At 43.4% G+C, this 16,719-nt stretch overlaps 1 protein-coding gene and 1 long non-coding RNA gene across 23 annotated transcripts; both read right to left on the bottom strand.

The window, feature by feature from the left end:
• Window positions 1-471: 471 nt before the first annotated feature.
• Window positions 472-8,342, bottom strand: LOC103632031 (uncharacterized). 16 transcript variants are annotated; one of them, XR_004851356.1, is made up of 7 exons: window positions 7,669-8,290; window positions 7,265-7,322; window positions 7,037-7,173; window positions 6,860-6,924; window positions 5,526-5,589; window positions 1,347-5,454; window positions 472-887 (listed from the first exon to the last, which is right to left on the bottom strand). It is a non-coding gene; the product is annotated as an uncharacterized lncRNA (long non-coding RNA). The 16 variants fall into 16 exon arrangements; XR_002263546.2 differs by having other exon boundaries at window positions 6,860-7,173; window positions 7,669-8,291; XR_555620.4 differs by having other exon boundaries at window positions 1,347-5,589.
• Window positions 8,343-10,531: 2,189 nt separating this feature from the next.
• LOC541964 (histone H1-like protein) lies at window positions 10,532-14,660 on the bottom strand. 7 transcript variants are annotated; one of them, XM_035960761.1, is made up of 5 exons: window positions 14,523-14,660; window positions 14,012-14,097; window positions 13,864-13,933; window positions 12,730-12,838; window positions 10,532-11,349 (listed from the first exon to the last, which is right to left on the bottom strand). In XM_035960761.1, the coding sequence occupies exons 4-5, from the start codon at window positions 12,814-12,816 to the stop codon at window positions 10,795-10,797; spliced, it is 642 nt and encodes a 213-aa protein (XP_035816654.1). In that variant the 5' UTR covers window positions 12,817-12,838; window positions 13,864-13,933; window positions 14,012-14,097; window positions 14,523-14,660; the 3' UTR covers window positions 10,532-10,794. The 7 variants fall into 7 exon arrangements, with proteins under 7 accessions (XP_035816654.1, XP_020396305.1, XP_035816652.1 ...); XM_020540716.2 differs by having other exon boundaries at window positions 13,872-13,933; window positions 14,523-14,625; XM_035960759.1 differs by having other exon boundaries at window positions 14,012-14,262; window positions 14,523-14,623.
• Window positions 14,661-16,719: the final 2,059 nt, after the last annotated feature.

Genomic DNA, 16,719 nt, shown 5'->3' with positions numbered 1-16,719 from the left:
ATGAACCACGTTAGAATCTTGCATAATAAGTCATAGGAGGATCTTGTAGATCTACATTTAAGCATTGCATCCATCATTGAAAGGATGGACTTGAAGCAATTATAGAAGACTTAAAGTGTGGTTCTCAAGGGGAGAAATTTGCATACTCCTAAATTGAATCTTGAGCATGAAGTTCAAGTACCTAATTATAGCCTTAAGATTAAATGAATAAAAGGGTGATTTACACTCTTTTCCCCTTAAGTGAGATTTCAATAGAAATTTCTCACGTAAGGTTTTTAATGAGGCAAATCATGCAACACAGCAAGCGTGGGCTATGTACTCTTTCTCCAAAAATTTTCCAATAGGTTTTGTAGAGTTTTGGGACATGTGCATCTTGCGGCAAGAGGGCCAAGGCAGAGTGTTAAGAAACCAGTTTGGTCCCCAAAGGCCCATGTGGCCCATCTAGTCGAAACTCTAACTTTGCACTATATAGAGAGGACACCACCATTTATTATAACCAGTGAACAGAATAGATGAATGAGAATATTTGGTCTTTCTATATTTTTGTGTCTCATGTGTTTGTGAGTTAAGGAGCCTTTGGACTACATTCGGTAGCAAATGGTTCTTAAGAATAACCAGTGACACCAGTTGTTGATTTCCAATTCTCTTGTGCTTCAAAACCAAAAGATGAAGATGTCGCGAAGGTCGCGACGCACGGCGTCGTCGTCCCTGAGCCTTGCCATGGTCATCTTCTCGATCTTCATGGTCCCACTCCTTGGAGACGACGCGGTACATGCCTCCGTTCTCCTCCAGCGACCTGCCGAGCGCCGAGCGTGGCCACCAAGATGGTCTTCAGTGGACCCAGTCTTCAGTGGGCTGGCTACCTTCACCAGCCAGCAACACAGGTCCTGCAACTTTCACTTTCAGGCTGTGGGCCAAATACCTTTCTTCTGTGGATCCTGGGCTGCCTACTATTAACTAGTGTATTGCGCGCGCCCATGCGCGCGTGACGAAGTGAACATATGTATGTATAGTGTGATACTGTGGTGGATAGTGTGTTATGATGGTTGTAGAGTAGATAAATGTTGACGTGGACGAACTTGTGTATGTATGTATAACAGGCAATTTTGGTTGTAAAGTAGATAAATGTTGTAGCACAATTAACACAAACTTAAGAGTACATAGACAGAACATGTATCATACATGAAGTTTGGTTTTAAATAAGCAAACAACATAATATTTATAAAAAAGGAGTTGCGGGTGGCATCGAATTAGTTCCCCAGGAGACGAAAGCTATGTGTTCTCTGATACGGGATGCAGCAACATACATAAAACAAGGCATGTTTTAGTAGGTTGGTCGTACGTACACGAAAGTAGATTGCTTCTGCCAGCATGGGTAACCTTTGTAGCCACACAAAATAGATTCCTGTGAGACTTAAAAAATGTTAATTGTAGCTAGGTTTTTCGTTTGGTACTAAAGAAGATGTTGGTGTATCATGCATACAATGTAGTAGATTTAAGAAAAAAATACGTGATGATAAAAGCAGTATTGAAGAGTGTCGAGTAAATCAATGCAGTAACTATATGTTGTGGTGATAACAGAAATACACATACTTTATGTCCCTAATAAAAAGATCTGTGACAATACTTGAGTTTTGTGACCGGCAATGGGAATATTATTAAAAGTCACCTACAATGCTTCAAAGTTAGCGTAGTTCATGGTGTGTATATAGAAAAGTCACTGAAGATCTTAATGTGCATATACGAACATAACTGTAGTACATATGACAAGGCACATGGAACAAAAGAAATTAACAAAGATATGGTATCCAAACATCTGATTGTATATTATTTGACTATAAAATAGGCTAAGGGATAAAGCAATTACCTCGCTCATGTTGTACTTGAGGAGCAGGGGTACTACTTAACGCCGGAATGAAGAAGTCAAAGCATCAACTGAATTGGTTGTCTATTGTTAATATGGTAAAGCTAGAAGGCATGTTTGAAAACAAAGTTCACAAAGTATAGGAATGGTTCGTGTAGTGCTCATCCTTTTTTACGAAATTAGGTGGGCCATTGATATTTTAGCAGACTGAATATTAGTTGCACCAATAATAAGGGGCTATTCATGAATCTGTAAAATCTAGAAAATTTGAACTGAAGAAAGCAAAACTGGAACAATGTCGCCTAAACTCGGAAGCCTGGTGTCCCTCAACGTGTTGAATGTCACATACAACCAGATCTCAGGTCTAATTTCGACGACGGTCCCAAATTGAGCAGTCTCTATGAGCTGAACCTGGCACAGAATTACCTATCTGGCCTGATCCCTTCGGATATCGGCAAGCTGCAGGAGTTGCAGAGCCTGCTAGACCTGAGCAGCAACAATCTCAGTAGGCACATCCCTGAAAGGTCAAACTAAAAAAATCTAGAACCACAAAGCAATTAGTCAAGAAAAGAATTGTCCCACTATAGAATCAGACCAGGATGCAGTCTTAAACTTTTAGTTTGACATGTATTAACACCATTCTTTCATCCTGGGCAACATGTAAGGTTGTGTTCTTAGTTCTTACAATAAAAAGCTAAAGTAAAGGAACTTCAAGTTGGTTGCTATATGTTAATCATCTAGTTGGAATAATAGTCCAAGTGGACATAGAGGAATGGTTGTTGGCAGTTGGCATAGACTAATGATTAAAAAATATTGACATCAGTATATCATGATTCCTCGTGATGCCCATCACAAAGATCAAAAGTAAAGAGCACTTAAGAAAAATGAAAGAGTGTTTGAACTGCACAACCCAACACTATATGTCATCCAAAAGAACCCAACCCAACCTGCAGTAGGATGCATCTTCTGAACATTAGTACAACCCAACCTATGGTAGAAAACAGGACTTCAGAAGCAAAGATATGCCTCTCGCCTCAAACACGTTTCAATATAGTATTTTTTTCTGCAACGAAACTACTCTATCAATATAGAAGTTTTCCATGCGTTTCTTCTTAGATATTTGACATCACAATCTCTATGAAAATTCATAAAGAGAATCATAACTTTAGCTATTTTTTTGCTAAAGTTATGCCACCTTATTCTCTGTTGTCCAGGTGATCTAGTTTGATGTCTACTTATTATCCACAAATATGTGGAAAAAGTGCTCTGGCAACTACTTACTCTCTTGAAGTAAAAAAGTGTAAATGGAAGCAGATCCTAGACCGTTAGTTAACTTTAGACGTAGAAGTCCAGAACATCTTCTATAATGGTTGGGGATTTAGGCTGAACTGTGTAGTCAACGAGGCATATTAATAACAAGCAGATTACAAAGCAAAAGGGAATAAGGCGCATCTTACTGCAGGTTTGTGCCACATAAAAGCCTACTATAGGATTTGTACAAGGAAAGGGGAAAAGCCACATAAAAGTCTCACACACTGATGTCTAACATGCAGGTAATATCTCAATATCTAATAAAGAATGACTCATAGTACATTAGATCTGACATAAGTTACTATACAGATATACAAACTTCTCATGCTAATATCTAATATGTAGAAATAAAAAGAACCAAAAAAATCAGGTATGCAACAAGAACAAAATAAAACATACCACATTCTCAAACTCACTGTATCCAAATGTAGACACCGACCATTTATATTCATTTCCAAAACAACACTATCCTGACCCTGCAAAGGTATTCACCAACAAAGCACACAATACAAGGTTGGACAAGCATTCTATCAACACCTAGTTATCTGATGACAACATAAGATAACTTGTTTTGTATGCGAAATGCTTTAAACATGATGACTGCTTTTTTTGAACTCCATTGCCAGGTTTTGCAGGTCTGTAGCAAGAGTCCACTGCACATAACAACCAAGAGTATGTTGTCCGTCAAACTGTCACTCTTCAACTTTTAACTGGCTAACTGTCTGATAAATAAGGTTATATCATAACCTGGCCAATACCCAAAGATGGCAGAATGATGTAGGAAACTAACATACTACATATGTAGCAACAATCAACCAAAAAATTCTAAACAAATTCCTCTAGTGTCTATGTCTTTTTTCCCCTTGCCTTATTTTCATGCCCTCACACTACCAAAAGTCAGAAGTATTGCACTACACAAGAAATAATACTACTGGTCCTAACCTAATCAGTAAATACTGGAGAGCGCTGAAATCAGGAGTTCATCCTTGCAACACAAGATTTTCAGTTTTGTTAATAAAACGCCGCCCATAAATCCTCCTAAACACTAAATTCTAACATGATGAAAAAATGTAAAAACAACACCAATGCGAAGACAGTCCAAATCCCCAATGTCATCCTTTGATAACCATCTAAGGTTAATATCATCAGGGTTCAATTTAGTTATGCTCATAGATGAACTAGCCACTCACACATGTATCATTTTTTCATGTGCGGATGTGCCTGTATTTCTCTCTCATGTGGCCATGATTCATGACACTGAAAAACAAGGTGGTACCGAATGCATCTAAAACTAATATAAATAGTCTTCATCTCTCTAATAAAATGTATAACTCCAAGATTTCTACTTTGTAGTGATAGATAGTATCGGTCACCTAAATAACAAAATCCAAAGCTACTAGGAAAAACACATCACAGGCACCTGGAAGAGGAAGCATAGACATGAGCCGGTGTTTTTCTGGTGGGACGCAATCATGAAACAAAGAAAACAAAATGATTGATCATATCATGAAAAATGGAATGCCAAGGTACTCAAGCATATAAAATTATTATCATAGATATATTATCTAGAGTAGAATATTCATCTCCATATATTATTGACAAAAGGAAAGCTTTTCCTGATTGCCTTGCTCCAAGCCCTACAAAACATTGCGCCAGAGGACTATTATTGACAACCCGGTTTAAAAGACCATGTGTTATTTTTTTAGACGCGCAGGAGAACTGCGCCCCATTATATATTAAGCAGAAGAAAAAAGAAAAAACATATACTTAAACAACCATGTCCATTGGTGTTGCATAGTATGGAAATGGGGCGGTTCTCCTATGAAGATACTTCCTTTTATTGCCAAACTGCTTATGAGACACAAGATATAATCCAAACTTGTGTGTTGTAGACAGTGGTAAACCTTAAAATGCCAATAAAACCTCATTATACAAAAAAGAGATTATCAAGCAGATGAATTATAGGATAATAGGAGCAAGAGGACACCAAAAAATAACAATAATGATCCAGGGTGCCGGTGGTGCACCTAGAAGATTTGTTGTTTTTTAGCAGAGAAACTATAAGTGTTGTGTCAATCGTAACACTAACATGGCAGTTGGTAGAATTAAATTGCTAATAAAATTGATTAAAGATATAAACATAAGAGCACGACGTAGATTTGAACCTTGTCACCTTCAGTATTGTATGGCCTGTTATAGAATCATGTACATGCCAATGTCTACGCATTCCATTTTTACCATTAGCACTAATCCATGTATCTACTTCAACAATATCACCCCTGCAGTAGATTAGAGGAGCGAGTTAGAGCGCATGGTAGGAGAATTAGAATGCATGGCTGATGTTACATACCTTGCTAGAATCTGGGAGTAAATCATAGCACGTATGCAAACTCAAATATTTAGAAATGCAGCACCTAAATTCAGAAACTCAGAATCTGGGAGAAAATCATAGCATCTAGGCATTTCGTCAGGCATCTATTAGGCACTAAAATATGAGCGCAACAATTAACAAATACTACCTGTTAATTGGTAATTTCTCCGGGCTGTTAGAGGTGTTTAAGGAAGGAGGTTGTAATACTAACCTTTTGAATCTAAAAAGGTGTTTTGGAGAGTAATGGTGGCTGTTTTATGTTACTGTAACGGTGGAGCATACTTTTTTTTGAAAGAGTTAGAAATGGGTTATATCTTTAAAAAAATATTTGATTGGTGTCTTGTTAATAAATTCATTCCTCAATGGAACAGCTAACTTTTTGTAGTACAAAAACATTGTTTCAAGAATTGTACAGATCATATGTACCGAGGAAAAAATAATATGAGAATCAGTTGTTGTGTAATCATGTCTGCAGGTGTTAAAACAGAAGAGTATTGAAACAGCTTGATGACTAATTTGATTGGTGTCTTGTTAATAAATTCATTCCTCAATGGAACAGCTAATTTTTTGCAGTAGAAAACATTGTTTCAAGAATTGTACAGATCATATGTACCGAGGAAAAAATAATATGAGAATCAGTTGTTGTGTAATCATGTCTGCAGGTGTTAAAACAGAAGAGTATTGAAATAGCTCGATGACTAAAATCTAAGCAATTATATGTCTAGGTATCTTTTTTTAAGCAAATCTGTGTTCCTTCTAATGTTTGTTCAAATATGATATACAAATTGTATATTTCATATAGAAGGAACACATGAAGCTAGACATCTCTCAAGTAAAAATATGGGCCGCAAATTTTAGTATGTATGCAAGCGGATTTCTGATTATGATGAATAAGATTTTTAGGTGCAAACTGTATATTGGTTATAGAAGGTATGTGTGCAAACGGATTAGTGTTTACGATGAATAATATTTTTAGCTTATTAATTTTTGCGTCTGCAGATAATGTTTTAGCTGCAAGCAATTGTTCTACTTCAAAAGTACAAATCTGTCTCCAAACAACACCTAAACGGTTTGTAATGACAACATGGTTTGTAATGACAGCAGCTAGAGTAGCAAAATTGACAGATGATGTATCATTAGCATGCAACCTTTTTTTGTGCAAAATTATAATTCCGATGCTAAAATTACTTCCAAAGCAGCACTTAAACGGCTTGCGGAAACGATAATTGGATTAGCAACATTGAAAGCTTATCAAACAATAGCACACATTCATGTTTTTTTGTGCAAAAGTAAAATATTGTCTATGAACTTACTTGTGAAAGATGCGGACAGTACACTTAGAAGTTTGGAAATGGATTGACGCAGGTCCTTGTAAATTCTTGACATGTGAAGAAAAGAAAAGTATATGAGTACTCGTAGAACTAACTATGGTGATCCAAAGATCAGTATAGAAGTACACAATTGATCATGCATCTTGATATAGATTGTACTGTGGAAGTTAATGTTTGAAGTTAATGCTTTGGATAATAGCTCACGACACAGAAGTCCAAAGATCCATTTGATGGCAAAGGAGATAGCCAAATTACATTGCGCAAATCCATTGAATCATCATGTGGTACATTAGATCCTGTAAATTAAGGAGGGAAAAACAAATTCAATGAAGTACTTGAAAGTACAGTACCCAAATTTCCAACAATGGAATCTCGTGAAGCCTGTACCTTAATGGCGCTCCCATTTCAGTCTAGGCCTGAAACTTCAACATCTCAACACTGGCATCTAGGGAAGAGAAGCATGAGATCATCATACATAACACAATTTGGTACCGCTGTTGTATTCATAGAATAAAAGTATTTTCATATACAAAGTACCAATTGTTCTACTGTGTACATGAGACATCCATCAAAGAACACCACAGTTCTTTTAATTGTTATTGGGATTGATAATGATCTATCTCCAAGGAAAAGCACAGGGCGTGACCAAATGCTTAATGGGCGGCGGTGCATAGATGTACTCCTATGTATCCTCGAGAACAATAATATGCAATTCCATGATTAATTGGGTGTCATCGATGATTGAATGCCAGTAACAGAACTCCCAAGGCGAATCGAAGAATCAGACATACCCGGAGCGGGACGTCAATCTGCGGGCGGAGAGGTTGACGCCTGGGTCCCTACCCTACGCATGACTTCGATCATACGCTCAATGACGCCCTGCACCTTTTCGGACAGCACGTCCCTGATGCCACCTCCCGCGTCCCCGACGTCACCGTCATCGCTGTGGATGAGCTGCCGCCCTTACCGCAGAGTCGCGATGCCACTTGAGCGAGGGAGGGGATGGGGCTTCTGGTGGCATATGCAACTCAACGGGATGAAGCGATGGAGGGGATTGGGCTTCTGCTGTCCATCTGGCGTCATCTAGAAGCTTCGATCCAACAGGACGGCACCGGGTCTCAGGGGCACTGCAGTGACCTGCTGAGCCACGTGCAGGGGGTGAAGCTATGCGGGTGGGGCCGGTGAGCTGCTGAGCCGGTGCCGGGGGTGAAGCTACGCGGGTGGGGCGTGCACACAACGGCTTGCCCAGTGGGAGGGGCGGTGATCTGCCGAGCCGGCGTCTGGGGTGAGGGTGGGGGATGGGCGGCGATATACCGAGCCGGCGCCGGAGGTTAAAGCTACCCGGCGTGGGGCGTGAGCGCGACGACGCACCCAGGCGGGAGGGGCGGCGCCCTAGGGCGAAGCTACGCGGGGGCGGGGGTGTCATCTATAGGCAGCTCCTAGAAGCTTCGCGTCGCTCACGAGAAGCCTGCCTGAGAACGATGCCTAGCCGTTGATCAAGAATCGTCCGCGTGAAAAACTTCTAGGTGACGTGGATACCGTGAGGGGAGCCGTTTCCATCCGGCTTTAATAATAAGGAAATATCCCAAGGGAATGGATGGATAGATGGATTTCTTCACTTTGATGCTTCTTAAGCTGGCCTCTTTAGAGTGGGCTTGGATAGTTTCTTAAGCAGACCTCTTCTTAAGATGCAGATTTTTCTCCTCCTAGCTATGATCTAGCTGGCCACTTATGCTTGTTCTCCGCACTGTGGCTTTAATCTGGCTACGCCTGCGGCTTTTACAGTATTTTATCTATATGGATTACAGTTACAGCCGTCTGAACAACTACAACAGTTGCGGCTCCTAGCCAGCCGAACAATACAAGCTTGGTTACTAAGCATCCGATGGACCTCATGACTAGAGGTGATAATGGATCATGATCTAAATGATTCTTCATAAAATGTTATGGCCTTAAATAAAATTTATTTTAAAATGAATAGAAATAAGGTTCGATCTTAACCTGATTCGATCATTAAATCTTATAGTGTAAAATTTAGAGCTCATTGTCATCTCTAGCCATGACCCCATCCTGGCTTCGGTCTCATGTCGTCAGCCTCTTCTGATCCAACGCCTGTTGACCTGCTTCACCTACCCTGAAGAAAGGCTCAAAGCATGGTAAGCCTCTCAATCAAAAGTTAGACGTAGCAGCCAACTCCATGAACTGAATAAGGGCTTTAATCCAACATCTTTGCAAAGACAGAAAATGTGTTGGTTATGTCACTAAGCCACCTTTGGTCTCTTACTTTGTAGTTTAGGAGCTTAGCATCACCTTCTGCAATCTTTACCCTCTGGGCCCTAATGGAGCAACAGAGCTTATGGCCAAGCCAGCCAAGAAAAGGGTGGTGGGCCATAACAAAGGATCAGGAAAATGCAGATGGCAAGGGCCTAGAAGAGAAGCCAGAGAATGGTCCAGAAGCCTGGCACCACACATCGGTTATGCTCTTTGTTGTCTAAAGAGATTCTGTCTTGCCATTAACTTTTGTCATGAACAATAGATATTATTGGAAAGTCTTTAGCTGGCACCAATTCAGACAAGAAATAGAATTCTAACAGAAATTTTATTATGTGTAGATTTTTATCATGTTTATTTGTTTGCAAGAGACCAAGCGTGATCGGTTTGATCTCGATTTTATTTGCAAATTTTGCTCGCCCCCCTCTTTTGATCGTTTTGAGTTTATTCTTCTGTGGACGACTCGGGTGGATCCATTGTTATTGGAAAAGTTGCTATTCTGAGGAAAAGCTCATTTTCAAAAAATATATATATGCTGCTTCTTTAGAGTTCTATTCTTTGCATAATGGTGTTGTTTTGGATCCTAACAAATGTGAATGCCCCCTGTTCTCCGGTCGGTAAAAGAAAATGTCTTCTCTGGTTCAAAAATATTCAGATGGGCATTCAAAAAAAATGATTCAGATGTCGGGTTGAATTGACTAGTTGATCACGGGAGATTTTAATCTTCATAAAATCCCAGAGGATCAAAACAAGCTGGAGTTGATTATACTGAAATGTCTCTGTTCAATGATGCTATCAGTTATCTGAGCTTGGTTGAGCTACCTCTAAAATGGAGGTGATTTACATGGACTGATAAATAGTAGATACCTCTTCTTGAGCATTTTGGATTTGGATTGGTTCTTCGCATTTGGCTAGTTGGACAGTTTCTTATCCGACCTCAGATGTTGCTACGCTAAGCATGGAGACATCAGATCATGTGTCATGTCTTGTTTCTATAGGCACCTCAATACTGAAGGGACAGGTTTTTCATTTCGAAAAATAATGGTTAGAGCATGAAAGACTTTATATCGTAGGTTTAGGTTTAGGATGATTGGTTGATGGATTCTCAGCACTTCGAATGCAGCAAAGAATCTCACTACTGAATTTTTTACTTAGAAACTCTGATGCAGTTGACAATGAAACCGAAATGAGTCTCCTGCTATTCATTGTCCAGGGTAATCAATCTAACAATTGAACAAACAGAATCACATGAAAAGCAGAAACCAGAAGTCCGAACTTAATGCAATGCCAGGATTCTTCTAAATCCAACAAAATCAACCGATCCAACAATTTAAAAAACAGAAATCCAAACCAGATGCAACCAAAAAAATATTGACAACAATAAGCCAACAACCCGGGGATCATAGGATAGCAAAATACTATTATAGCTTAGCTTGTTCATAGAGACTGGAGGAGCATGACGGCTGATCACACGCGATCAACTATCCCAAGTTTTTACAGGCACAGAACTACCACCGACACTCATGCTGGAGCTACCGACGAATCTAGAGCTACTGACAATATTACGATTGGATCAAAATCCATGAAAGAGGGGAATCTATAGGCGGAATTGAGGGGGGGATCTCGCCAGCGACAAGGCAGGCAGACTACTTCTTGGCCTTCCTGGCCACGCCCTTCCTGGCCGGGGCGGCAGCAGCAGCAGCCTTCTTCGGGGTTGCCACCTTCTTAGGAGCCGCCGCTGCCTTTCCCTTCTTGGCAGGAGCAGCCGCCTTCTTGGCTGCCTTGGCGGGGGAGGCCTTGGCGGAGGTCTTGGCGACCTTGGGAGGGCGCCCGCGGGGCTTGGGCGACGCGGCGGCAGGAGCGACAGGCTTGGCCTTGGCCTTGGCCTTGGGTTTGGGCGACGCCGCCTTGGGCTTCGCAGCGGTCTTGGCCTTCGCCTTCGGCGAGGGCTTGGGCTTGGGCGCGGCCTTGGGTGCCTTGGGCTTGGCGGCCTTGGGCTTGGCGTCGGTGGCCGGCAGCTTGAAGGAGTTCTTCACCCTCGTCAGCTTGCCGGCGGCAGCGAGCTTCTTCAGCTGCACAGTGAGCTGCTTGCGGAAGTTGGTGGGGAGCTTGCCGCCATGCTTCCCCTCGACGTACTTGCTGATGGCCACCGAGCTCGACCCCTTCCTCTCCTTGAGGGCAGCGATCGCCTCTACAATCATCTGCAGCCAGACAGACCCAACAGGTTGCGTCTCAGATTCAATATCGAATTCGCGGACATGAACAGAACAGAGCGACAGAATCAATCCAACAGATTCCATAAGAGGAGACGATCCTAACGAAGCAACGAATCGGCTAGATCGCAACGGACTAAACCTCACCTCAGCGTAGGGAGGGTGCGCCGCCGGCTTCTTCGCCGCGGAAAGCTTCTTCTCCTTAGGCGCCTTCTTCTCCTTGGGCGCCTTCTTCGCCTTGGGCGCCTCGGCCACCTGGGCCGCCGGGACCTCCGCTGGCACCTCGGTCACCGGGACCTCAGCCACAACAGCCTCCTCCGTCGACATTGCGGATCACTACTACTCTCCCCAACCCTCTCCGGAACTACACTACACTACGCTGTTGTCGGCGGCGGAGGCGGTGGGTGATGACTGATGAGACAGGGAAGTGACGAGGAGGGCGTTTAAATAGCGGAGGCGGGTGGAAAGGCTCAGGGACGTAGCGCCGCGCTGCGATTGGCCGAGCGGGTTCGCACGCGGATCGCTGCCGCGCCGCGCCCAGATCCAACGGGCGGGGGGGACGCTCGCCCAGGCCCGTGGCTCGGGGGGGGGGGCGCTGGCGCGCGGCCCTGCTCCTGGGTGGACGCCACTAGCCTGTTGCATCTGTGCTTCTCCCCCGGATCCCCGAGCTCCTCTCTCGCGACGTGATCCACCGTTCGCCTTGAAACTCTCTGCGTTTGTAGGTCACTAAACTAGCTTTCAAATGCGGGTGGTCTCGTCTGATTTGGTCGAGAATTCAGGGAGAAATCGGGAGTTCGGTGAGGGCAGGTCTGCTTCGGGGGAATCTCCGTGCAGGTGTGCTTCTCCTCCGACTTTGGGGCGCCAGTTCTCCCGGCACGGCCAGCCGTTTCGGGCGAAATTTGGTGCGGGCATGGACCCCGAAACTGTCTTTCGAACGGGAGTGGTCGCGTTCGATTTGGTTCGGAATCGAGCGAGAGATTGCCGATCGAGTGGTGGCTGGTCCGGTGCGGCTGTCACGGTACAGCGTCAGTGTGCAACGGGCTCGTTTTTGCCGTGTACCGCAGCACATAGAGTGTGGTGGGTTCAGTTATGCACAGCTAACCAAAAAAAAAGGGTAGATCGAGGCCTGTCACGTATAGCATCTAGACACCGTTGTCAGGATCAAAGAAGTGGGATACTAGTGGCTTGTGCATTCAGCACGAAGGCAGAATAGTGATTGGGTTCTGTGAAGCATTGGATTTCACCTAGCTAGATCCCCCCCTTTTTTCCCCAATCATAAATGGATAATGGCAGCGTGAATTTAAATCGAAAACTGGTGCAAATGCAGAATGAAGATTACAAGAACTTCGTTCAAAAAGAGTTTCTTACTTTGGTCATGCTTGGCGAAGAGAGCGGGTTTTCATGGCAAAGCTGGCATTCCCTGCTCCTCATTGGATGCTCTCGTGTAACCATCATCTTTGAATCCTGCTTATTACTCCTGCCAAAGACGAGAATTTTCACCTAATTAGCATTTAGCAACAACGAATGTGGCATCGGCACACAAGTATATACTTTGTTAATGCGAGATCAAAGTAATGTTCAGATGTAAAAAAGAAAAAGAAATAAAGAAAAGCATCCATATTCCTTTCTAGAATGCTCGAGTCGAGTGAGTGATTAACCGGGCACATGGATATAGAATGTCGAAAGACCTTTTTAAATTGCTATACAAGCATGTTAGGTTCTGATGAAGTATGTAGTGCTCGTCAAAATAGGAGTCAATACTATTTCAAAATGCCAATGCCGAAAGATAGTGAGCACTGACACCATATAAAAAAGTTTAGGCATTCATGTAGGTGTCCTAGGAAACACATTCAAAAAATTTGTTCCTTTTTTCATATTATATTCATATTAACAAAACTTTTTGCTGCTTTTTAAAGCAGGCTAGAGTGACATGGGGAGATGATCTGAGAAAGTTGTGTTGTTTCCATATAGATTATTGTGTGAGGGAGGAAAGATGTAGTTAGACCGACCACACATAGCTATAGAGAGGGGAAAAAAGAAAAAAAATTGCAATTCAATTCTTGTCATTCCCCACTGTTGATCTCATCCACTTTCAATAGGCTCACAACACCCCAGATGTTGAGCCACACCGCTCGCTCGTGCTATCATTGTTCTTCATGCCCCCTACTGAACGAGACAACCGCTCGCTCCCATCGTTGGTCTTCCCTGCCAAACATTCTCCACCTTAAGTCATAAGACGTCGCCGACACCTGGACTAGCTACCCACCCTAACTTAGCCATTCTCTTTAAGATTAATGTCCTATCAAAAACTAATCTCCAACCCCCAAACCCTCCAACACTAAATTTATGGTTCCTTCTTCAACTCTATTTAAAGAGACCCTAGGTCCAAAGCCGCTTCTTCAACCTTACATCGCAAGGTCCAACTTCTTCAACCCCAAACCACCATGCCTCGAGTTGTGAGTGAGAGGGAAATAAAAAGAGGGGGCGAGAAGAGTGACTTGCTTGGCGACCTTTCGTAGTCTGAAGCTGCTACCACCAAAGTTTGTGCTGCTTGACCTTGTAGTCACCAGATCTAAAAGGGGAAAAGAGTTTGGATCTGAGAGGAAGCGCGTTGGTGATCCTTTGAAAAGTTAATAGGTTAAGGAATCACCAGATCTGAGAGGTTGACTTGTTTGGATCCGTCGTAGTCCACGACTGCTGCCAAACTCTTGCTACTTGCCCTCAATGTCACTAGATCTGAAAAGGGTGAGAGAGTTTGGATCTGAGAGGATACGCATTAGTGGTCCTATGAATAATATGTCAGTGCACAATCAATCTATGTGGTTGATCCGCTCGGGGTGCGTTGTAGTCTAGAGCCACTGCCACTGAAGTCTATGTTACTTTCCCTCGCCGTCACCAGATCTGAAAAAGAGAGAGAATTTGGATCTGAGAAGAAGCATAACAATGACCCTATGAAGAGTTAATAGGTCAAGGCGTCATAGAATCTAAGAGGCCGACTTGCCTAGGGATCTGGCGCCGTCACTGCAACCAGAGTCCATACTACTTACCCTCTTTGTCACTGAATCTGAGAAAGAGAAGACTTTGGATCCAAGAGAGCGCACGACGTGACCCTATGAAGAGTTAACGGGTTGAGTGTCACCAAAGCTGAGAGGTTGACTTGCCTGGGGATCCATCGTAGTTTGGAGTCGCTTTCACATAAGTTTGTGCTACTTGCTCTCGCCGCCACCGGAGTTGAAAGGGAGAGAGAACCTGGATCTGAGAGAAAGCGCGTCGGTGATACCGTGAAGAGTTAATATGTTAAGGTGTGGGCCCTACCGCATAAGAGGAAGGCTAAACATGTGATCGGCCACAATTAAGTTTATACCAAATAAAGGGCATAAGATTCCTAGCACATATCTAATGGGCGCAATAATCTTATCTTGAATCATTTGTATGTTATGTAATTATAAATTTAGAACTCAATTAATGTTCTAACATTTTTAAAAATAATATTTGAGACCATAAAATACTTTGCATTAGGAACAAATTGAAAATTTTCGCTTGCCTATTCACCCCCTCTAGGAAACTTTCAACAGACTACATCCCTAAACGTACCTAGACACCCGAGCAACAAGGGATCAGAAAACAAACACGCTCCCAGCCTTCCAAGGCCATGCGGGACTTGAATCTCGATTCGCCTGAGGCACCGCGCGCTGGCCGCACAACTACGCTTCGCCCAAGGCCAGCCTTAGCGAACAGTACGCCTGCGTGGGTTCGCGACTTTCCCGAGGACACCCTCGGGCGGGAAAATGCATGGCCGCCTCGCCCGAGGGCATCTCGAGCCAGGTCCAGGCATGAGCCCAACCTCGACCGACTTCTTAGACCCTAGAATTCGTGCATTTAATACAGTATGTACGACCACCTACCCCGCTGTGGGCACCAAAGTCAACAAAGGGTGACACGACCTCGGTCTAATCTACTCTTTAGTCTTTACTACCCACAACAACGATTAGGGCGTGAATATCAGGCACTATTTCCCCACTCTGACCGATGTTCCAACCACTCTAATCATGACTGCATATCAATGATCCGACCCGGCCTCAGCCCAGCCTCGGACAACTGCACCAACAAAGAAACACGCAATGTCGCATGCTTTACCGCCAACTCCGCTGAAGATAGGATGGCTATAAGAACAACAAGACCGGTGTCCAATCTACTTGTTGCCATCTCGAATGACGCCAGGACCATATCACCACACTCTTCTGTCATGTCAAGCATTGTTTTAAACAATTACGACTCGACAAATGTCTCATCAAGGATTTGCTCGGACGCCTACTCGTGCTCTCGACCCAGCCTCAGCTCTCTATCTCACAAAAGACAACGCAAAGTACCAGGGGCATCCTGCCGGCCATGCCGCAATAGGGCTCGAGCGCACCTCCGGTGACCATGACAATAACGTAACAACACTTGTACGCCCGGGTTTCCTCCTTGCAACTATAAAAGGGGAGCCCATGGCATTCAGAGGGGGAGGCAAGAATACAACACTTCACCACTCACTCCACTCCTGGTATTGGCACCAACCTCAATCACACTTAGAGACTTGAGACCTGGTCCCTCTCTGGACTAGCTTGTTTCCCCTACTATGAGCACCTAGGTGCAAGATAATATAAGTCTCGTCCTCCCTCACTGGAATAGGTCCTTCTTGAAAGTCGCCTAAAGGGGGTGAATAGGCGAAACCTGATATTCACAAACTTTAAACACGCACTAAGGTCGGGGTTAACGTTAGAATTAAATCGTAGTATGGAAGATAGTTCTCCTTGCTTAGAGTTTCTCAATCAATGTGGATAACATTTGGGAGCAAACTCAAAACAATATGAGCAAGGGAACTTTTAGAGAGAGGAAAGAGGGGAAACACATCAAATGAAGATCAACAAGTGAACACGGTGATTTGTTTACTGAGGTTTGGTTCCAAAGAACCTAGTCCCCGTTGAGGAGGCCACAAAGGTCGGGTCTATTCCAACCCTTTCCCTCTCTCAGACGGTCACACAGACCGGTCGAGGCTTCTCCTTAATCACTTGGGTCACTAAGACCCCGCAAGGATCACCACACACTTAGGTATCTCTTGCAAGCTTTACAAAGCACTTAGAGAAATAAGAATGAGAAGGACACATTCTAGTGCCCTATCCACCAAATATTTGAACACAACCATCACACGCACATAGAATTCACAAATACATTCAGTGTCCCTCAGGATGTCACTGCATCAAAATGTCTCTATTTGGCAATGTCTTTCGCAGGAGCAATCGAGGAAGAAGGGCGACTCGAGGCATCAGGCGCAGCCTTGACATGGGCGATAATGTCATCAGGAACCACTACACC

Source organism: Zea mays, chromosome 7 (genome assembly GCF_902167145.1).
Source record: "Zea mays cultivar B73 chromosome 7, Zm-B73-REFERENCE-NAM-5.0, whole genome shotgun sequence".
NCBI lineage: Eukaryota > Viridiplantae > Streptophyta > Magnoliopsida > Poales > Poaceae > Zea > Zea mays.
Note: the sequence above shows the minus strand (reverse complement) of the source record. Positions and strands in the feature narration are given on the sequence as shown.

What these genes read in the sequence shown, in the direction of transcription:
- LOC541964 (NM_001111618.2), bottom strand. Translation starts at nt 11,688, where the DNA reads ATGTCGACGGAGGAGGCTGTTGTGGCTGAGGTCCCGGTGACCGAGGTG. An exon ending in CGCACCCTCCCTACGCTGAG is followed by an intron (nt 11,350 to 11,508) that starts GTGAGGTTTAGT and finishes GTCTGGCTGCAG; the next exon opens with ATGATTGTAGAGGCGATCGC.